General features: G+C 26.6%; 3 protein-coding genes across 5 annotated transcripts; 1 reads left to right on the forward strand and 2 right to left on the reverse strand.

Annotated features, from left to right (window-relative positions):
• Positions 1-5,100: 5,100 nt before the first annotated feature.
• On the reverse strand, positions 5,101-5,838 carry LOC113866321. The gene has a single exon (XM_027501203.1). The coding sequence runs from the start codon at positions 5,836-5,838 to the stop codon at positions 5,101-5,103; it is 738 nt and encodes a 245-aa protein (XP_027357004.1).
• Positions 5,839-10,564: 4,726 nt separating this feature from the next.
• LOC113865454 (BURP domain-containing protein BNM2A-like) lies at positions 10,565-12,275 on the reverse strand. 3 transcript variants are annotated; one of them, XM_027500007.1, is made up of 3 exons: positions 12,081-12,208; positions 11,692-11,872; positions 10,786-11,661 (listed from the first exon to the last, which is right to left on the reverse strand). In XM_027500007.1, the coding sequence occupies exons 1-3, from the start codon at positions 12,135-12,137 to the stop codon at positions 10,859-10,861; spliced, it is 1,041 nt and encodes a 346-aa protein (XP_027355808.1). In that variant the 5' UTR covers positions 12,138-12,208; the 3' UTR covers positions 10,786-10,858. The 3 variants fall into 3 exon arrangements, with proteins under 3 accessions (XP_027355807.1, XP_027355808.1, XP_027355809.1); XM_027500008.1 differs by having other exon boundaries at positions 10,786-11,647; positions 11,690-11,872; XM_027500006.1 differs by having other exon boundaries at positions 10,565-11,872; positions 12,081-12,275.
• An 8,961-nt stretch (positions 12,276-21,236) lies between these two features.
• LOC113865912 lies at positions 21,237-21,806 on the forward strand. Its single transcript, XM_027500716.1, has 2 exons — positions 21,237-21,368; positions 21,536-21,806. The coding sequence occupies exons 1-2, from the start codon at positions 21,324-21,326 to the stop codon at positions 21,767-21,769; spliced, it is 279 nt and encodes a 92-aa protein (XP_027356517.1). The 5' UTR covers positions 21,237-21,323; the 3' UTR covers positions 21,770-21,806.
• Positions 21,807-23,205: the final 1,399 nt, after the last annotated feature.

The following is a 23,205-nucleotide window of genomic DNA, read 5'->3' on the forward strand; positions in this document are numbered from 1 at the left end:
TGCAAGAAAATAAAATATTGTTAATTGTATTTTTTTTAATGTATACCTAACGATACAAATATAATTCTATGATCGTTTTTTACTTCAAAATTATCAATTTAATATATTACTAATATTAAATATTATATATAAAAAATTATATTAATTAATAATGAATTGATTATTCTTACAAAGGGTTTAAGTTAAACTTATGAATTCTTATTATTTATAAAATTAAGGTAGATTTTAATGTTAAAATGAAAATAAACATGATTTGACGAATATTGCAAATAGTTATATAATTTATGCGAGTTTATTTAGTTAAATTAAAATCTTACTTTCCATACGTGATGTTTTTAATTTTAATTTTATCTTTGTAGAAATAATAATAAAAAATCTATCTAATCTCTCTCTTTTCATATGTGTGTGAGAAAATATCTTCAAAAGCCAGGCTTCGTCTAAAGATTGCGATTATTACTAGCATGTTTATCTTTAAACTGTGATTATTTAATGGCATGTGTTATAAATTATATAGTTTGACATATATTACCAGTATTAATTTGAAAGAATTATCAAATATTGTCTTCAAAATACAAAATACTGATCCAGATTATTTTTATAAACGATTAAAACAATGAAATCATTGCAATATATCATTCTAACTGTTTATAAGAAAGAAAAATCATTGCAATATATTAAGCATTTGTTATTTTTAATGTTGGAAAATCACATTTCATTTTTTAATAAAAGTAACATTTTATTGTAAATTTATGATAAACTGTTACTGTCTCATTATAGAACTAGAGAGTCTTAAAAACAGATAATCAGTTTATGTTATTTTAGCATGGATATTGTTGAGCACGAGTCTCCGAGCAAGCACGTCGTTTTCAGAGCATTTCCTTCAATCTCTGTGTATGGGCCAACAATCAAAGCCTTCCCTTCCCCACAGCGACTGCCTCAAAGCATGCCTTCAAATTAACATATTTTTTTCCCACCCAACTATAAATTAACAGGAAAAACATTTATTTAACGAAGGTACTTTGGAGGATTTTATTATTTGACAATTTAGATATTTTATTACATTACTTTATTTTATTAAGTATTATTTATTTAAAATATAAATAAATATTAAATATTAAATAATAGTTTATAAATATTCAATTTTTTAAAAATTTATTATACATAATAATACTAATAAAAAAACGAGTTAATGATTGAATTGGTTAATCTTATATTCTATTGTAAATTTAATGTCAACGAATATATATATATATATATATATATATATATATAGAGAGAGAGAGAGAGAGAGAATTATTTTTAAATTTACAAAAATAAAAGACATTTTATTTTAAGTGTAAAAGTTATATTTAAAATTTCAATTGTTATACATGATAGTAAAGTTTTTAAATATGAAATGATAATTTTAAAAAATTATGTGTAGTTTATAACTTTAAAATTAAAAAATCATGAAAAAATTGAATTACACATTTACACGTGTATATGTATAGAAAAAGTGATATTATCAGCTTCTACCAAATTAGTTAGTGTCCCAATTCTAAATTACAATTTTGTTTTCTTCTGATCTGATACATATTTTTTTAAAAACTAAATTTAACATGTACACCTCAAACATCGCTATAATATATTATTTTTCTAATTTTGTTTTTTGTTGATTTATACTCATGAACTCTTTCTGCTCATCAGATTGTTGTTAAATCTCAACCTATTATTCATAATTTAATTAATTGGGGTGCCCTTTTTGCATTCTAGCCATTGTAATGTTTGACATTGTTTTTCCATAATGTCACAACCTTTGTTTTAACGTAAAAGGACAAAAAAATAAAAACCAGTGTTAGTTAAATAAAATGGGGGAGAATCTAATAAAGGGGGAAAAAGCTACAAATATACTATGTCCGGCTGGAAAAATGATTTTCTTTTATTTAATTTAGAAGAATAAGAATGGAAATCAAAATTAACTATTTCATCTTTCTTTTGAAATAGGTTCCAACCATTATAACATATGAAATGAAACTTTATCAATGTTATTTATATATTAATTTCAAGTTTTTTTTTCTTATTTTAAAACTATGTACAATAAAACTAAATATTTCCATTTTCTAGTGAAACGTATTTGCTTAATTTTGAAGATATTTTGTGAAATAAATGTAAGGGAAAAAGAGATAATTGAAAAATAGGTGATTGATGATTGTAATACAAAAATAAAAAATATGTGAGAATATTACTATTAATTTTGATATTCCATTTTCATAAAGATAAAATCTATAGTACTTATGAACTGAAAAGCATTGGAAAGCCCTTTTTAATTATATTTACATTTAAAATTTATTAAATTTTTTTTTGTTTATAAATCATAAAATTACATCTTAAACAATGATTCATAACTTCACCCCCAAATAATAAGGTATAACAAAACTTACAGCAACTTGCAACAGAGATGTGTCGGGTCTAGCTAGACCCACGACAGTGTATTTATAGAAGAGTTTTCAATGAAATCGTATATGAACCCCTTCAATTCCTACTGCAACCCTTTCATAAAGGTCACTCTTTTATTTTAACACGTATATGAAATGAAATATGAACTTGTGCTAGATGTGTTTTTATGCCAAAAAAATACTAATAAGATGATTGAACGAATAAAATAAATTTAGAGAATAAATCTAAAATAGAAATATAAAAGCATTAAAAGTTATTAAAAATTGCTTTATAGAACCATCTTTCTTCATACGTTTCTATATTTTTTTCTAGCGACAAACTTTGTCGATAAATTTATTTATTTTTCTTTTGAAATGGCTTTATTTCATAAATCATACGTAACATCTTCATCTTTTTCAACGAAATTGCAATATTACGGCACATCTCATAAGAATTGTCTAGGAAGGATAAGTTTTAAAAGGGATGAGATAATAGGATTTATATTTTTAAATAAATATATTTAAAGTTAATGTATTAATAATATTATTTATATAATTATTTTAATTTCAAATTATAAAGATAATTTTTATTGTACCTTCACTGTAAGAAATGCATCATTTAGCATCAATTTATTAATGACAGTTAATAATAATAGCTACTAAAATATTTTAAAAATAACATTTAACGTCGATTTTAGTAACTACTGCAAAAAATACGAAATTTAGCAGCAGTTTGCATATTGTCACAAAAAAAAACATGAAATTTAACGTCAATTTAAGATAATAGAATATAAGAAACATCACTTCTCATCCATTTTTTATCACCTACTCAAAGCTATTATTCATCTCTATCTTTGTCTCTTTAAGTTCCATTATCCTCTCTGTCATTGCCACTATTGTTACCACCCGTTAAAGTATCTTTTCCAACTCTTATAACCTCAGTAATCTTCTATTATCCATTTCACTTCATCTAGAAATAACTTTTCTCCAATGACTCTATATTATAAATTATATAATATATATGTTGTGATATTAAAAAATAAATAAATTGTGAACCTAAATAACAAAAAAAAAAAAAGAACGAAGTATAGATAAGAACAGAAAAAAATGTGAAACCAAAAAACTAAGTATTGCAAAGTCAAAAATAGAACACAATCATGCTAAAATTCAAATTTCAAATTTTAGTAGCATTTTTTAACGCCACTAAATAACTGCTATAAATTTTAAACTTAGCAGCAGTTTAAAATTATCATAAATCTAACTTTACATCGTCAATTTTTTAACTGCTGAAAAAAATATTTAGAAGCAGTTAAAATAGTCATTAATCATAAAATTTAACCGCCACAAAAGAGTATTTTCTTATAATGCTTGAAGATTAAAAAAATATTTTAAACATTTTATATTCTTAAAAATAAAAAAAATATATTTGGTACACTAAAAATTGTAATTTTAGGTATTAATATATTTTTTAATTAAATTATCAATTTTACTATTTATTAACATAAAATTAGTAATGATTGTTAAAGTATCAAATTCTCTCCATTATAAAAGATACAATAGTATAATACAACGGACGGACATAAAGTGAAGTGATTATCATTGAAGCAAACTTCAACTACAAAATATGTCCACCTTTCAAAGGTGTGTCATTACTTAGTTATTTAAAAATGTAAAATTTATATATTTGTACCTGTCTAGTCAAGGAACATGGTAGCACTATCTCGTTGAAAGGTATTTTTTTTTATAAGGATTCCATTTTTTTCTCTTTTCGGAAGCCAAATATTTCTTAGAACGTGAAGTATGAATCAAACTTTGAAGTCTTTTCATCTCTCGTATAGATAGAAAGGAAGTAAGTGAGATCATGTAGGAATAAGATTAAAGTTTACTTAACACTTATTGTAGGTGGATAAATTATAACTTTTTAAGATTAAGAGTTGTAATTCATTTAATATCTTAAATATTAGAGGATGTTAACATCTTTTTTAAATAACTGATTTGCTCCATTATTTATTAATACAAAATTAAAATTAATTCATCTAATATCTTAAATATTAAAAAATATTAATATTTTTAATTAAATTACTAATTTTATTATATATTAATATAAAATTAATAGTAACAGTTAGATTTTACCTTTTTTTTTAAATTATACACGGGTAAGTTTACTAACTTTATTGACAAAGAATCTATTTTAACTAAACATGCAAGCATCTGTTCACAAGCTAACCTGGCCACCAAACTTAACCAAAAATGGACAATCTACCAAGCATATACATTTACACAAGTTAAAAAGCCAAGTAGGCACTAACAACGGAGCCATTATAGGAGTTTTCATGCGATACACGAAAAGAGTTTGAATTGACCAAAATTATAAAAACAAACACTTACTTACACACCGGCAAGAAACAAACAGATAACAGTAAAGTGGCAACAGTGAGATAAAGCCAGCTATTTCAGTAAATTACTTTTATTATTCAGAAATATAAACAAGGGTACCAAAAAATATTACTGAAAGCAAGAACAAAACACCCTTCGTCCTAATAATCTGAAATAGAAATTAAACCAACATGCAAATTCCAGAATGAAACAGTAGATATCATAAAAGAAGTGAATTAAACCAAAAAAACCTAAGAAGCATGCATGCATGCACCTAACAAGACATATCTTGTATTTATTTTTGGCTAAATCATGAAAGAGACCATTCAGGAGCAAGCTGCTTGAAGAGACCCATATAGGTAGAATAAAGAACACGATCTTTGGCACCAGTTCGATGGTTTTTGGTGTGCTTGCAGAAATATTTCAACTGATTTAGAGTGCAGCAACCGAGCATTTGACCCAGCAGCAAGAAGAGCCAATTAATGGCCTTCTTCTTGGTGTTTCCAAGGACGGGCTTTACGCAATTTTCTTGCCCGCAATGCTGACACATGGGTAAGACGGGATCAACCCAGACCTTGGGTGCCCTATCGTGCATGGTGGCTTTGTTCTTCTGAATGAAGATGCCCAGTGCAGTGAATTTCTCCTCCAAATCAAACCCCATCTCGAACTTCTTATCGCACCTCTTGCACTGCACCGTTCCCGTGATGGTACGAATATTGTTTTTCAAGAGGTGGGTGCGGTCGTACACGGTGGCTCGGTGGTTTGTCGCCCAAGGGAAAGGTGGAGGGACGGTCATGCTTTTTCCTTCGCCTGGCCCTTGAGACGGAGGACGGCGATTGGGACGAGAACGAGATGGAACGGTAACGGTGTCTAAGTCATCTTTTGGTTCGGAGTTGAGATCGATGGATGTCAAAGTTGATGCGCACGGAGCGAGTATTGGTTGGGGTTGGGGTCGATTGAAGGGTAGGGAAAGAGATAAAAAATCGAATTCTTTTTCTGAACTCATCAACTTCTTGCGCTCATTTTCTTTTCCTGAAGAGTGATCCATGGTTAGGGTTTGCTTGGAAAAGAATGAAAAGAAAGAGATATGATATTTGGCTTTTGAATTGAAACAACAGAAATTGGAGTCTTTGGAGTATATAAATAGGAGAAATATATTTGGTTGTTAGGATTATTAATATCTGCTAATGCATTAAGGAAGTGTCTGTTGGAAGGGATAAGCTTCATTCAACACAGACGCCAAAATATCTCTCAAGTATGAAAATTCAAATGCTTTAACTGATCAGTAAATGAAATAAAATCCCTTCGAATTCGGCAAATGTCCAAATTTTCGGATAACTAAACTAACTCTCTTTTCTAAGCACGAAACAACTCCCTCCACGTTTTGGTTTATGATTGACCATGCAGTTTTTCACCCATTCTCTTTCAATTCGGAGCAAGTGACTCGAGTAGTCTTCAGTTTTTTTATTCTTTCTAGTTTTTCTAAATATAATTTTAAGTTATTACATGCCATGGAAATTAGGCAAAGCTACACAATTCTACCTGTTAAGGAATTAGCTTTCTTGACAATTTGAGAGCAGTAGAAAGGAATTTCAAGTACTATACTAATACTTTATAGTTAAATTGCTAAATATGACTGGTCAATTTTTGCATCCGTTGGAAGAGTGACGATGTAATTGTCAAGTACGCATTTCCAAAGAAGTACGTTTTTTAATCTAGGATTGTTATAAAATCAGAATTGTTATATTAAAAACTTTTATTATATAAAAAAATTAAATTTATCATACCTTAGAGATTAAAAATATCTTAAAATTTAAATATCATACATTTTTGTGTTATGATGCAACTCAGGTCTTAAAATTGAATTTATTATACCTTTCACACAAGTATGTTAATCTTATTTAAAATATGGAAAAGTGATTGAGAAAATATTGTTAAATTACCATCAAATACACCTATCCTGAAGACAACTATCAAATTATTTAGCTAAGTTTTTCCATATTATAATTTTAAAAATCAAGTTTTACCTCTTATAAACTTATATTACTTCTTCAAACTTATGCTAAGGAAGTTCTACATGTGAAATTGTAATTTTTTTTTTCACTTTCATCTATAAAAAAAATTAACTTAAGGAAATAAAAGTTTCAAAATTTAAAATAAAAAGAAAATCAATACCTAAAAATACTCTCATGTAATAAGCAAGACCCGTAGATTATACACATAAGTATTTATAAGTTTTAAATAATATTTTGTTAATTATTAATAGTAAAATAAATTTTTAATATGTATTTAAAGACACATGTTAAAAAATGAAATATTTATTATCTTAAAATCATTAAAAAAATACATATTTTTTACAATAACTTTGAAGTATTTAATAAAATATATTTAATATTTATTCACATGTGTTATTGGACATATATTTAAAAATATAATAATGAATATTTTAGAATTTTATAACTTTGACCTTTAAAACTAAATTTAAATATTATAAAATAATATTTTTTATTAAAAAAAGACATACATTATATTAAAATTATAAAAGTGTGATAATTGTTTTGCTCTTAATAAAATTGCATTGTTATTATTATTTAAATTCAATTTTATGATTGAATTAAAAGAAAGAACAAAATAATAATAAAATACCTTAATTTCAGATTATTTTTAATAATGTTTGAATTAAATATATTTTTATCTCTCAAAATTTGATTTTAGTCTTTAAACATAATTTTATTTTGGTCTATATTTTTTTAAATTGTTAGCTTTGTTTCCAGAATAATAGTATGGTTAACTTGAATATTGTCACATGTCAAATTTTATGCAAACAAAAATCAATAATTTTAAAAATATAAAAATTAAAATAATAAAATATTTTTATAAGAACTAAAATTAAAATTCAATATATTTTGAGATACCAAAACATCTTTTAAGTCAAAATATTTTTGTTCAATAATTAAAATTTCAATATTATACATAGAAGTGGATGTAATTATCGATCATTTATAAGATTCATACCAAAACGATATGTTTGTTGGGAATGAATTTATGATCATAATTGTAATAATTAAATCGTTTCCATGTACATCTCTATGGGCAATGCATACCCAAGAAGATGATCGTAACAGAAGTTTGAATCGATTTCGTCCATTTGAATTCGTGCAGGATATCGACATTGAAAAACATGAACACTCTCGATGTCAGTGTCTTCTTCATCTTCCTTAATAAGCTCCTACCTGTGTAATTGCACTGCATCTGCGAATCTAACCTCCAATAATTGAAAAACAAGGTCATTGAGAGAGGGCCAGAAAAGTAGGAGGAAGTTACGAACCCACCGCATATCTTTTGGCCCTTTTTTCTCCTAACAACAATTGTTTCAAACTTCAAATTTCAGTTAGGAATTGGAATGGAGCTAACTATAGCTACACCACCTTTATGCCCACACAAGACCCACAAAATATATACATACTTTTATTATAAACTTATTTTTTATTTTAATTCTTACATATAATATCTTTTATTTTTATAAAAAACTCAATTATAAAAATAAAACATAAAAATTGTGTTTCATAGGGGATAAAAATAAATATTTTGTATAAAGATAAAAAAAAAAACTACCAAATACAAGTTGAACAATATTATAATAATTAATAATAAATTATAAAAATAATTTAATTATTTTAAATAATGTCAATATAATTTAATATAGTTATAAAAATTATGAAAAAATAATGTTTAGAATTGAAGTGAAATGTATTTTATTTTTATCAATTACAAAATATTATAACAAGAAAATAAAAATTATTTTTTAAATGATAATTTTTTTAATAAAAAAATTAACTACAGAATATATAAATTGTATAATTTTTAATTTTAGATGACAGTTTTTAAAAATTTTATTCGTTCATTTTATATGTTATAATCTGTTTTTAATTTTTAACAATTATTTTTACAATTATTTTTACATACAATTAAAACTTGAACTTTTATCAACATATATAATGGTACATATTTATATTCAAAGCTTTTATCCTTCCGTGATGAAAATATTTAATAAGTATTAACATGCTTTTGCGTAAAATTAATAATGTTTTCATCATATGAATTTTTGTCTTTGAATTTTTCTTTTATAGACAAACAAATATTATTAAAACGAGTATAAGGAGTACTTAAAATCCTTACACAAAGAATAAAAATAATCTAATATCTTAAAAAAGTAAGAAAAATACAAAGAAACATAAGCATAGTTATCCTATGTTTTTAAATAAGTAGAAATATGAGTTAAGTACCAATTAGTAAGGGTAATCAGATCTCCTTTATTACACACTGACAATCACTTTCAATATTTTAAAATAATAGAATGGAACAATTCTTTCTCATCAAACACACCAACAAAAAAATACAATATTATTTTTATGTAGCCATAAAAATCACACAATATTAACACAAACAATAAGCAGATTATAACGTTTATAATCATTTATAAATAATACAATAAGCAAATTGTTGCTTCAGAATATATGTATTCAAAAAAAATAAAAACAATGAAAAACTTTTTTTAAAATAACATATAATTATATTATTTATTAATTGTATATCTCGTGAGTTGTATTTAAATATAATATATATATATATAATTAAAATTGCTGAAACTTTTTATTTTTGAATAGCTCTCACAAATTCCCTCGCGTGAACAGTGAAGAATTACATCTGTTATATTTTCACTGCGAAGAATTGTATAATTTATGTTTTCACATGTGCAGCAGTTGCATACGCAATATCATCATTATAATTGAATAACTTACGCGAATCACATAAGCAATTGCTTCTACAATAAATGGTCCCAACTTAGAGAAATGGGCCCAACATTATACAATACACATAATTTAGCATTCGAAGGGAGGCAGAGGAGACATGAGTTTGTGGGTGGCACTAATGATCATCGGCGAAGACAACTTGACAAGCGGACTCACATTAGGATCATTGTGTAATACCAAAACTTGTGCTCAATAGGTTGCAAGCATTTGTTCTTAATCATTTAAGTTTTTATTATTATATCTAATAGTTAATTTTTATTGAGCACTGATGAAAAGGTTATTCCCTCCTGCATCGTAAGGGGCATACTATATAGTACATTGTTAAAAGGAAAAAGCCATAAATTAAGACAAAAATATTTGCGTGGACAATTTTTTGCATATTTCTTAGATAAGAAAATAACTAAATAGCTAAATTTTTTGACAATAAGAAGATATGTTATACATAACATATTTTGTATTATTAAATTTTACTGAATTTAGATCATGTGATTATATTTGGCATATATTTTAGTTTACGAGCACCAAATATAATTTATATTTTCACCGATAATACTAATTTTGAGTTTGATGTTTAGTTCACCTTTACTTATTACATAACTTTACATTAAAACTAAAACTTTTAGGTGTTCTACTTCGTATAACTGTTTTTAAAGGTTAAAATTTAAAAATTTAGATGACTGTAAGAATCTTATCTTTATTTCTTTTAATGATAACTACACATAACTGAGTTGATCCTTTCGAGTAGCTAAAGAAACTAAAAAAGTGTATTGTAACCTTAAATCAACAGCTTGTGCAACGGATACTGTCTTCGGAAACTTCAAGCAGAAGTGGGAATTATCCAGGCCCAAAAAAGATTGCCACAAACCAAGTTCTACCAAAAACACACACAGCTCTAATTTGTTGAAAATTGAAGCATCTACGTCTTTAGCCCTTGTGAAATGGAAGGCAATTTCAACTAGCGGGAATTTGTAACAAACTAATAGTTATCATGTATATGTTCTTTGCCACTTAATACACGCTCACGCTACACTTTCTAGTTAGCAAGCCCAACTTTGAAGCTTCATCCATAACTAATTAAATAAGCATATGCACAAGATAACCATTAGATTCAGATTACTAAAACACACCAAAATAACATCTTTATTAACATAGATACATGGGTTTTTCACCAATAAGCGCTTTTCTAATTCCTAGTACACAAGGCCTAGAACTAATGGGCAAACATAACAACCTTGATCAGGAACTTGGAACTTGTTATGGAGCCCCAATCAAAGGCACCCAAACTAGATTATCAGGAGGGAAAAAGTGACACACTGGAGAGGTTCCGGGCTTAACATTGAGCACCCGAAAGGACACGTGATCCTTGTCCCACTTAGAAGTGTCCATGTGACAAATAGCTGCAGCTTGAACTCGCCCTCCATTCTCACCTTCAACTAACACCTCATACACCTTTGTGTCACTCTTTTGGCTGTGGCAATAGAAAACTGCATATGGGTAAGGCATGGGGTGACATCCTATGATGTTTGGAACTGAAATTACTTTCACTTCTGAGATTGTATAGTTCTGTAAAAGGGCTGTGGAGTTTGTGAGATGGGTAGTGGTCAAAACTTTGAATTGCGCATTGGATCCGAACATATAACGAGCAAAATCAAACAAAGACTCTAAAGATGTAGCACAGAACTTTGTCTCTCCTTCCATGGATTCAAATTCACATTGTTTGAGTGTATATTTCATAGCCTTGGCTTGGGGAGTGTGTTTTGAGATAGAGAAGAATTTGAGAAGGAAAGATAGCCGTTTTGATGAGAAAGGAATCTCTTCAGCTTCTTCTCTGGTCAGAAATTTTGGAGATGTTGAAGAATTTTTCTTGGAAAAATAAATTGGCATTATTTTCCCAACCTTTAAATCACTTGGGGTGAAAAACACATTCAGTTCAAGGTCCATGTGATTGTGATCCACATGCACATCCTTTCCAATTATCTTTTTGTGTTCTTCTTTATCAACTCGCTTTCCTTTATTCACCCTGTCGTCGTCGTCGTCGTCGTCGTCGTCGTCATCATCTTCATCATCATCATCATCATCATCGTCATCATCTTCATCTTCATGCACATGCTTCATACTGATTTCTACAGCAGCGCCTTCAAGCTGCAAAATATTGTTAAGTACAAGACCCTCTGTTGCAAGCTTTTGCATATCATTGGATACTTCCTTCAGTTGAACATATTTCCCTGATGTTGTTGATATCTCTCTAGCGCCACTGTCTTGTAGAATCTGCAACATGGACGAGGCAGATGAATAATAAAGTTTAAAATTTTAAGAGGAAGGAAACCATTCTCAGATCAGAAGGGCGATTAAACTAACGAACACGAAAATAATTTCAAACAGAGTTTTGCTTGACTATAAAGTAAAATTTTTCAAGATCTGTAGGATGAAATAAAAAAGTCGTTAAATTTGATTGAATTGCATAGCTGGAGCTTACCAAAGAGAGAAGTAGGGTGCATAGGATGAAGCTCCAAGAAGCAGATCCGAGTCTCATTTCTTTGTTTCTCTTGAAATATTTTCTGATATTTGTTTCAAGCTTCTAATTAGAACGGAGAAGGAAGTAAATAAAGAGAATGGATGGTAGCAATCTATAACGCTTGCAAGTCAACCTTTTGTTGCCGCAATTTACTGTCATTAATGCTGCGTGCTGGGGGGAGGTATTAGCTGCCTAAAGCTGCCATTTTTTTTTTCAAATCGTTGTTTTGTCAATAAAAAAATTAACGTAAGAATTTAATTTTCTAAACTTTTAAAATTATTCTATTAATTTTTAAATTGTACTTCTTTTTATTCTATTTATAAAAAATAAATATTAATGTTCTCTTAATTATTAAATTCTTTTTATACATTATTATTATTATTATCAAATTTGTGCTACAAAATATTTATAATTTATTCATAAAGTAGATATATTTATTTATTTAATATATAGTATATAATTTGACTATTTATTGCTATAATTATTCTTAAAATATAATTCAAATTCATGATATGTGATTACTTTTTATTAGTCTTAATAAATTAAATATTTATTTCTATTTATGTAATATCTAATTTGATTCGTGGATATACGATAAAATTAATGTATTATTTATATACTTCCATATCTTTATATTTTTATTTTTAAAAATATATTATATTATTAATAAGTAATAGAAAATATTTTTTATGCATATCTAAATTAAATTATATCAGTCAATTTAAATTTTTTTAAGTAAATGAAAAAAAAATTATTAAAATGTTAACAAATAAAATATATAAAATTGAGGAACAATTTATATAAATATGTTTAAAAGAATAGATAAAACATAATATTTTTTAAAATATTTGAAGTCCAAAATATAATTTTGATTATAATAAAATTAAATTAAATTTACTTTTGATCGTATCTTTTATAATAAGTTAAAATTGTTTAAAACTTTTTAATGTAAAAAAAATATAAACTTTCTAAAATTCTCGTAAATTCACGTTTTAATTATCCCTTTTCTTCTTTCACGCTTCAGCTCTCAAAAATCCGTTTCAAATTATACACAAATAAATTAAATTAGCCTTTATTCATTAAAAGAACTCAAATAAATTAAAAACATCAAAATTTACTTAAATCTAAAGTTTAAAATATAAGTATATATTTTAAAAATTGAATTAAATCAACTCATTTTGTCAAAATTATTAAAAATGGGCACCTGGCAAAGCTTTCATTGACCTCGTTGCCCTTGATCGTGTTAAATTAGTGTAGTCTGTTTTTAAATTGACATGACAAGCACCTCGTGAAAGGGATATATTTGATATCGACGATTGATCACAATGAGTTTAATTAAGTAAATTTAGGTGTAATTTAAATACATTATCTCTTTCCTTTGTCAAACATAGCCAAAATCATCTTATAAAACTCGCATCCAGGGCAAACAGGAAATAATAATGATGCAAGCAAAATAATGGATTTGGTTTAAAAGGCAGACTTTGTTTTTCCTTTTGTTTATACAGTTGAGTGAAGACAACGCATTTGAATACAGTATACGATAATTTTATAATTTCTCTTCATTATTTGTTTTTTCCCTTTCTCATACATTGCACAAATATTTTTAAATTTAAAAAATTATAATTGTTACTTGCATATCGTCTTTCGTGCTTTTCAATTGAGAAAATCATAAAATTGAGTTTAGAAATACTAATTCGAGAATTTTTTTCTATCGCAACCAAAAAAAAAAAATCAAAAGGTTACATAAGTCTACTCTATAGTAGTGTTTCAAGAAAACAGAGATAATGAGATACTAATATTTATATTTGTGTATTATATTTAAAAGTAAAAACAGAATATCGTGTATTGTGTCTTATTTTGTGTTTGGATATAAAAATTATGAAGATAATTTATGTAATTTTTAAAAATTATAAAATGCATTTTTGTCTTCAAAAATTTTTTATCTTTATCTCTAAAAACTGAAATACTAGTGTCACTTCTTTCGAGAGGTACATTAGTGTCTCTATATTTTCAGCGAGACATTAGTCAAACATAATAAACATACTTCTGTGTCTCTATTTTAGTGTTTCTGTCTCTTAACCAAGTACTATTTATGAGTTCATATTTTGTAAGTCCTAGATAATTTTAATTGATAATAGATAATATATTTAAAAAACATTATTTTAAAATTTTCAAAGAAATAGATAATAACTCTGTCCTTTAATTTCGCATATAGATGTTTTTCTCTAATTTTGTTGCTTCTTATCTATATGGATATGTCTTCAGGGTATTTATGAGTTTGATAGATATTAATTGGTATGAGCAAATATCTGGGTTGAGTTAGGCCTCTAGCTATCACAAAACCCGATTCTAACATATTTACCAAGTTGAAAGTTTGAACATGACTTGATCGTAACGTGCTTCTTATTTATATAGGTGTCCATTTATCTAGTCTTAAGAGAAAGACAATAAATTATAAACAACGAGTCAGGAGGTACCCAAATAAGTAATAACTCATCCCTTATTTTTTTCCATATAAATACTTGTCTCTGTTCCAGATATTGCAAAATCTGAGTATAACACGTTTACCAATTTAAAAGCTTGAACATGATCCATAACATACTTCTTATCTACATGTATACCCATTTATGTAATATTAACTTTTTTTAAAGTTTGATTAAACTTGTAAACGTACTTAAAACTTTATAGTAGAACGTATATATTACATCCGTTGGATGTCATTGCAGGAGCCCGCAGTTCTTTTAAAATAGTAGTTTAACATTAAAAATAAACAATTTTTATGTCAAACATTATCTACAGCATCAAATTGGTGAAGATTTGAATAATGAAATTAATATTCTAAATATACTTTGAATGGAAAACAAAGTTTACTCTGTAATGGCAAAAAGGCAATTGGTAAAGTTTTGACTAAAACGGATAGAAGCATCATCAGATGCCATTCCCTCATCACTCCCAAGTACATAAGCTATATCATGGTGTGTCTCAATCAATCAATTGGTTTGACCAAGTGTGAGTCTCATGTATAGTGGGAATTCGATAATGTTGACAAAACTGATAAATCTGCAGCACCTGTCATGGTTTGACAACCCACTAAAACATTTGTTAAAGGCAGTGGTTGAATAAAGATCTAAAACGGAACTGGTAACCTGTTTCAAACCAATTAAAGTGGCAACCCTGTTTCACCCATTTTCTGATTCCCACACGGAGGGTCACATCTGAAGATCAAGCAACGAGGAATAAAGAAAAAGACCAATATAATTAAAAAAATTGCAATATCCACTCATGTGTTTTCTTATAATTTTATAAATAAATATGAAATAAAATTTATTTATTTTTCAATAATTGAAAGAATTATAAATATATAACAGAGAAAATTTCAAAATCATTCACTATAAAATAACACGCGTGAAGGATTTGTTTGTTTGAAACCTTTTATAAAGCGATTTTGAAATCAAAATCAGGCGCCATCAAAGAAATATTTGGTTTTGAACCAAACGAAAACGTGGCTCTGATTTCCCCACAAGTTAAATGTAGGAAATGCCGAAATGGCATCGATCACACAAAAGAATTGTAGAAAATGGGAAAAGGTATAGCCAAGCTTTCTTCCACTAGCTGAATGTTTGTGGAAAAGCACGTCGCCATCAATCATTGCCTTCCTGCAAAGGATCTTCATTATATCTTTTAATATTTATATTTTAAAATAAAAAAGTTTAATAAAATTTGCATTTAATCAATAAAGTTTAATTTTTGTTAGAAATGAATAAAGAATTTAAACAGATAGAAAGTCCTTATGAAACAATTAATTGTTATAAGGACAAGTAGGGCACCTGACGTGGAAACGAAGTTGACTTTGGGAGATCCAGATTGGACACAACCCAGTGGCCATTGCAACCAGGCACCAGGCACTAGCTAGTAGCTATTAGGCCCAAAAATATAAAATAGAGGACAAGGCCATGCATGAACCTACCTACGCTATAGGGAACAAAAACAAGTGCACCTAGATTTTCATTTGATTTATTTATGACCATCATAATCATTTTTATAGTGATGCACATCTCAAGTTGACTTTGCAGAAACCCAGCCAAGCATTTTGCCAAACTATGTTATCAATTCAGGTTTGTGTTACACACTATCCCATATCTACCAAATAGAGTTACTTATTACTACCTTATAGTGCCAACGCTCTCACGCATTACCTTATCAATCAAGAAAATTTATTATATTTTACGATCTTTTTTATTGGTACACTTTTTCTCTAATCAATATTCAATTTTTTTTATCTTAAATATAACGTGCTAATTTTATGTATTGACATTATATATTAACATTTTATGTTAATGAAATCATTTACCGGTATAATATATTATATTATTAGTATTATAAATTTAAAATATAGAGAGAGCCAAATATTCCTTAATATATTTATTGCCTGACAAATTTTTATAGCAATGTATTTTAAACTTTTTTTTATCATTATAAAAATTCACTCAGAGAAATATAATAAGAATATACTAATATATTTTTTTATGCTTTCTTATTATTCAGCAAAGTATCATACTGTTTGACTAATAGCTTAAATTCACTTTCTATTAATAGAGTCAATATGAAATCTCATTTAATGAGAAAAAAAAACTAATATTGAAAGATAATGATGTTTATTTTTCTTTCTTAAATCTCTTTACAGCTTTGAAAATGACCACTTATCATAAAATATATTTGCTAAGATGTACAAATAGTGAACATCTAAGTTCCAAGACAACAAGTTTATTTATTTAAGCCATACGGTGCTGATCATGTATATAACAATGAGATTAATTTTTTTAATACAGTAGTAATAACTAAAATAATATCATTTAAAAAATAACTATAGTAATAAACAAAACCAATCATATAAAAAATATAAAATAACACACATGTCACACTTCAATATATATATTTTTTATTTCACACGTTAAAATTTATTATGTAACATAATTTAATGTATATTATTTCTCCTTTTTAATTTTAGAATTAACATTTAAAATTTAATTTACTTTGACTAGTATTTTAAAAAAAAATTATTTTTTCATTGTTTTGATTCAACTTTAAATTTTTAAAATAATTGTAAAAGTTTATTTATTTGAAATTTAATTTAAAATATAGATCAAAATTTATAATTAAAAAATTAAATTATTTAAACTTTAATCAAAATGACAACAAAATTTAAATGCTGAATTTAAAATTTAATCAGGTTGGAGGCATTATAAAGTTTGATTTTTAATTTTAATTTTGAAACAATGTAAATACAAACAATAATTTTATTTTATTTCAATAAATAAAGTTGACTATTTTAATCAATGTAAATAAAAAATAAAATTTAAATTTAAAAATTCAACAAAGTTAAATAATAACTGAATTTGAAATTCAATCTTTAATTTTAAAAAAATTATAAGGCAGCTTTTCGCATGTACGGCAATCTTTGTAACGTTTAGAGCAAAAAAAATAAATTATTATAATGTATTACAACCTTGTTAGCATTAAATTTTTTTTATCTAAAATTTACTTCTTTTTTCACTTTGACCAAAAATTAGAATTGAAATTCAAATTTTAGTTTTTTTCATTAATTAAATTTTAATTTAGACTTAAAATATTAATTTCTCTTATTAATTATTTGCTTATAATTAATTAAATTAAATCTTTAGTAATAATATAAAATTAAAATTCAAACTTAAAACTCAAAAGATAAATAAAGTTGAAGAATAATTAAATTTTAAATTCAAATCATGATTCTTAAAAATTATAGGCATGCCCTTGTCAAATTTCAACGTGTATTAAGCTTTGTAACGTTTATAGCTAATGAAAAAGGAATATCGTAACGTGTTACTACTCTTTAGTATTCAAGTTTGAATTTAAAAATTAATTTTAAGTTTATTTCATACTTTTTTTACATTAATTAAAGTTTAATTTAAAATATAAGTTTTAGTTTTTTACACATTAATTATAATTTAAATTTAAATAATAACACAAAATTATAATTCAAATTTAAATTTGAAAAATTAAACAAAAGTCAAGAGAATAATTAAATTTTAAATTCAAACTTCAATACTGAAAAGGAACACGGCTTCTTAGTTAAGGTTTGAATTTAAAAAACTAAATTTAGTTTATTTTTTACTCTGACCATGATTTATAAGTAAAGTTTAATATTTTTTTTCTTTTACATTCATTAGAGTTTTTATTTAAAATCCAAGTTTTAGTTTTTTGTTACATTAATTAAAATTTACATTGTAGTAATAATATAAAAACTAGATTTCAAACTTGAATCTGAAAAGTTAAACCAATTAAGTCAAAGACTCATCAAAATTTAAATTCAATCTATAATAAAAAAATAAATAACACACATGCCACATATCTAATTTTATGATGCGATAAGCTTTGTAAGGTCTGGAACAAAAGAAAAAAAAAGTGTTATAATGTACTACTACATTTTAGTATTAAAATTTATATTTTAATTTATTTTCACTCTGAAAATAATTTATAACTAATTTTTTTTTATATTCATTAATGTTTTAATTTCTTTTACATTAATTAAAATTAAAATTTTAAGTTTTTAATTTAAATTTAAATCATTCTAAATGAAAATTTAAATTCCAATTTGAATATCAAAAGTTAAAGTCAAAGAATAACTAAATTTTAAATTTTTAAAATTCAAACTCTAGTGCTATAAAAAGGAAGAAAAATACTATGACGTGTACCTTTCAGCATTAAAGTTTTATTTTTTTTACCATATTTTGTAATTGAAATTCAAAGTCTTGCTTTCCTTTGTTTAAAGTTTTAATTTTAAATTAAAATTTTAGTTTCTCTCTCATATTAATTTAAATTTAAATTCAAATCATTGTAAATAAAAGCTTAAATTCAAAATTGAATCTATAAAATTAAATGAAAATAATGAGTAATTAAAATATAGATTTAAACTCAGATATTAAAAGCAACACACTTAATACGTATAAAATTTTAATGTGCAGCAAACTTTGTAACGTCCGGAGCAAAAGAGAGAGATTATGATGTGCTACTACCTTTTAATATTAAAATTAAACTTTTACTTAATTTTCACTTTGACCGTAATTTATAATTGAAATTTAAAAATAAACTTTTATTTTATATTGATTAAATTTTATTTTAAAATTTAAATTTTGTGTCAATTTAATTAAATTTAAAAATTTTATTTTTTCTACTACCTTTATTGAAGAAGTTTAAAATTGAATTAAACTCAAAGTGAGAAAGAAAGAAATTTTCAAAATTTGAATTCAAACTTCAATAAACAATGAGATGAAAATTTTTAATTTTAATTTAAGCTGAAATTAACGTAAAAAAAATATTAAGATTCAAAATATAATTTAAAATTCAAGTATCATATATTAAAAGATATTATAAATTAAAAGTGACATGTGTCATTGACATGCGGTGCCTTCTTAACATGAATAATACACAAGAGTATCTATGCATTCTAATATATATTAGAATTATGGTCAAAACATGAATTATGCATTCTAATTTTACTCAGTATTTTTTGACACTATTAAATTGATGTATTTTAATAAGTAATTTATGAAATTATATTATTATGGTCAAAACACCTTTTGATGACATGGGGCTACACGTGCGGCCTTTATTCCATTTTAGATTGGCGCTGTTCATTTGAGAAGGTAGAGAAAGACACTGAGCTTTTGATGTTTTGTGATTCTACCTGCCTCATCCCATGAGTTAAGCATCATTTGTAAAAATTGAATAGAATCATTTTCATAAAATTTTTGAACATTAACATTTAGAGCCCTGAACATAGTTAAAAAAACTATTGATTTCAGCTTAATTAATCGATTCTGAAATTGGGGCAAATACAGACTCCTAGTTATTACACATATGCAAACTGGTCACACTATAAAGGATTGTGTTTTAAGAAATTAATTAAAATCAAAATTTTATTTTAATAAAAATGATAATATTACATATTATCAAGATAAAATTTTAACCAAAAAACAATTATAAAAATAGTTATAATAATGTACTTGAATTTTGTTTGATTATAAATAAACCACGTGTCAAAATATGTTCTCGAAATTGACTATTTTATGCGTCGCACTCAAAGGATGGTTCTGCAGTGAACCCAAATCTCAAAAATACAAACCTGTCTAAATTTCTTAGAGGACCATATGTTGCTTGTCATTCATATATAATCAACTATTTGTTTGTTTGTTTGTTATGAACCACTAGCCACATTTTGTGTATAATTAATGGCTTTATGTTGGCTAAACCGAGTAACCCTCTTTCTGTGCATTGTATCGTTTTTTTTTTCTTACCTTTTGCAATTGTGCCGCAGGACAGCATACAATTGTTGACCCATGATTTCACTGATAACAATCATCACACTTAAGTTGAACAAAGTAGTAGATTAGTTAATTAAGTTTAATGCTAAAAAAATTAAGAACAACAAAGCAAAAAGCATAATAGATCTGACATATTTTTAACTTTAACAAAGTTGAAAGTTTTAATATAAAATATAACAAAGAATTGTGATGAACTGCTGCTATGACTTTTGCAAAACATGTGGAACCAGTTGATGGGGTCTCCAGTTGCTTGGATAATTCCGTGAATAAGCATATTTTTACAAATACTATAAAATCGTTTTTATTCAATTTTTCTCAGTTCATACAACAACAATAAAACTTAAAAAAATTAAAATTTTAAAGGGAACGTGTAGAGACTTAAATTTAATCTATCTATATATGTGTATATATATATATAATAACAAGGGCTGAATTAAGAATAGTTTCATGTATAATTAATTTTTAAAATAATAAAGAGAAAGAATGCGACTTTTATTTTTGATAGCAATAAATGTGACTTTTAAGTTTAATAAAAACCCTGTGCATATAGACGACTAACAAACTTGTCGTTTCCTTTGTCGGTCAAACCTGTTTCTATTATGTGTCGTGTGCGTGAACAATAGAAATCAAATTTGCGTGCTTACGGGTTACGGGCACTTTATCGTTGCCCACCCACCGTTTGGACCCTGAAAAAAAATAATGTCATTAGTTGTAATATTTAATGTTTTTCAACTGTTATGATATGATATAAACATAAATACGTGTTCATCGTGGATCACTTATGGCCTAAAGACATATCCAGAGGCTAACAACGGTAACAAAGTGTCCACGGATTAGCATAGACATGAAGTCCAATTTTGCTGTGTTCATTGTGTTCTCTCTTCTCCTGGTAAGCTTTCAGAATCTGCTCTACCAAAATTCAAGCTATATCGGAAATTTCTTAATTCCATTCAAGTTAACTTCTTTTGAAATTTGAATCAATGGGTTTAGCAATTGTTTACATGACGTTTCCAATTTTCTTCACACTGAAACCTTAAAATGTTTATGTGATCATAGGTTGCCAACTTTAGTTGTGCAAGAAAAGACCTAGGAGGCTATTGGGACAATACGATGAAGGGCCAACCCATGCCACAAGCAATTAAAGACCTTATTGGGGATCCACAAGCATCATATGCAGGGAAGGATCGTTTTATTAGGGACTTCGATGTAAAGCCTAATGTCATACTATACCATACCCATGTTGTGCCCATGAAGGAGAAGCATAAGCCTTTAGCCAAGAACCAAGTCTGAAGCGAGATGCCATGGTTGAAGCTCCCATATATAGATACACATATTCCTAGATGAAATGTGACCGCTAGAGATTATGATGTATAGTATCTTGTATTGGGATAGTGATTAGGTTTGAGGCTTATTTTGCTGGAAATGTTTCAAAGTAAAACCTATATTTTAATAAAATCCTGAACCCTTTAGTTATAGATATGTCTGTAGTCTTTGTGGTTATCCAGTTATCATTTCTTCGCTGCATCTGATTTTGGGTCCTGCAGAAATTTTAACAATTTATAATAATCATGATGTATCTTGTCAGGGTTCTCTTGATAAGTTCTTAAGCATATTTTACTCCCAAACCGTTGAGAATTCTCTCAAAAATGGGATGGCTTTTATGACTAATAATTATGACAACGTTTCTACTGTAGCTTTCGGCTATTTCCTTCTCAATATATTTTCAAACGAAAAGATGTGATCATAAAACTTAAAACCATTGCCAGTAGTCATTCTCAGTATAATAAGAATGCATTTTAATCTTGCTGAGGGTGATGTTAGAATTGCTAATTTCCCTTTGGAATGAGATGCTAGATGGCTGATGCGCCGTATAAATCAATTCAGTGATTCCTTGTCTCCTCCTACATGAATTAATTATTATATATATATATATAGAAGAAATCAACAAAACCCCAACACTACAAAACAGTCACGCATTTATTTTACACTTTGAATACTCCTGCTTACAATATGTTTTCTTTTTATAAATTAAACGTTTATATTAATATTATCACAATAATTGGACAAAATATAGTATCTTATTACGTTATATTAATATTTATTTTTAAAACATTAATTATCTATTTTACTTTGAGATTTGTGTTTTGAATTACTATTAAATCTATATATTATATCTATAGTTGTGTCCTCTTTTACATTTTCTTATGATTTCGTATTTTATCCCAATGTCGTATCTTAAGTCTTATAGTACATCTGTATCCTTATTTTCTAGCACTACCATTCCAGAAGAGTTTCTAAGTCGCTGTAAATTTCCCTTTGCTCAGCGCCGTCAACACACATGGACATGAAACTACCCATTGTTTTTATCGGCAGTTCATTGACATTCGGGCACCCAAAGATGAGGGTATTTGACGGTTTAATATGTTGAACGTGGTAAACGTGTCTTAATGTCTGGATAGTCAACGGAGTAACATAAGCAGAAGAGATTCTTACTTGCTGTTTAAGAAATTTTATTATATCACATTAGTCGCAACCATCTAATGTCATGAAATATTTTTACTTTATTATAAACATCAAAATTATGTTTTTTTTAAGGCAATAGAACATTATTAAGAGAGTTTAAGGGTAGTCAAACCCCTTTTACAATTAATCAGCATATACTTCAAATTCTAAGACAGAAGTTTAATACATTCCAATGAATTAGCACCACCATTGAGAGAAAGGTG

The sequence above is a fragment of the Abrus precatorius genome, unplaced genomic scaffold (genome assembly GCF_003935025.1).
Source record: "Abrus precatorius isolate BTA unplaced genomic scaffold, Abrus_2018 Scaffold4, whole genome shotgun sequence".
NCBI classification, from domain to species: Eukaryota; Viridiplantae; Streptophyta; class Magnoliopsida; order Fabales; family Fabaceae; genus Abrus; species Abrus precatorius.

What these genes read in the sequence shown, in the direction of transcription:
- LOC113865454 (XM_027500006.1), bottom strand. Translation starts at nt 12,137, where the DNA reads ATGAGACTCGGATCTGCTTCTTGGAGCTTCATCCTATGCACCCTACTT. An exon ending in GCACCCTACTTCTCTCTTTG is followed by an intron (nt 11,873 to 12,080) that starts GTAAGCTCCAGC and finishes TCCATGTTGCAG; the next exon opens with ATTCTACAAGACAGTGGCGC.
- LOC113866321 (XM_027501203.1), bottom strand. Translation starts at nt 5,838, where the DNA reads ATGGATCACTCTTCAGGAAAAGAAAATGAGCGCAAGAAGTTGATGAGT.
- LOC113865912 (XM_027500716.1), top strand. Translation starts at nt 21,324, where the DNA reads ATGAAGTCCAATTTTGCTGTGTTCATTGTGTTCTCTCTTCTCCTG. An exon ending in TTGTGTTCTCTCTTCTCCTG is followed by an intron (nt 21,369 to 21,535) that starts GTAAGCTTTCAG and finishes ATGTGATCATAG; the next exon opens with GTTGCCAACTTTAGTTGTGC.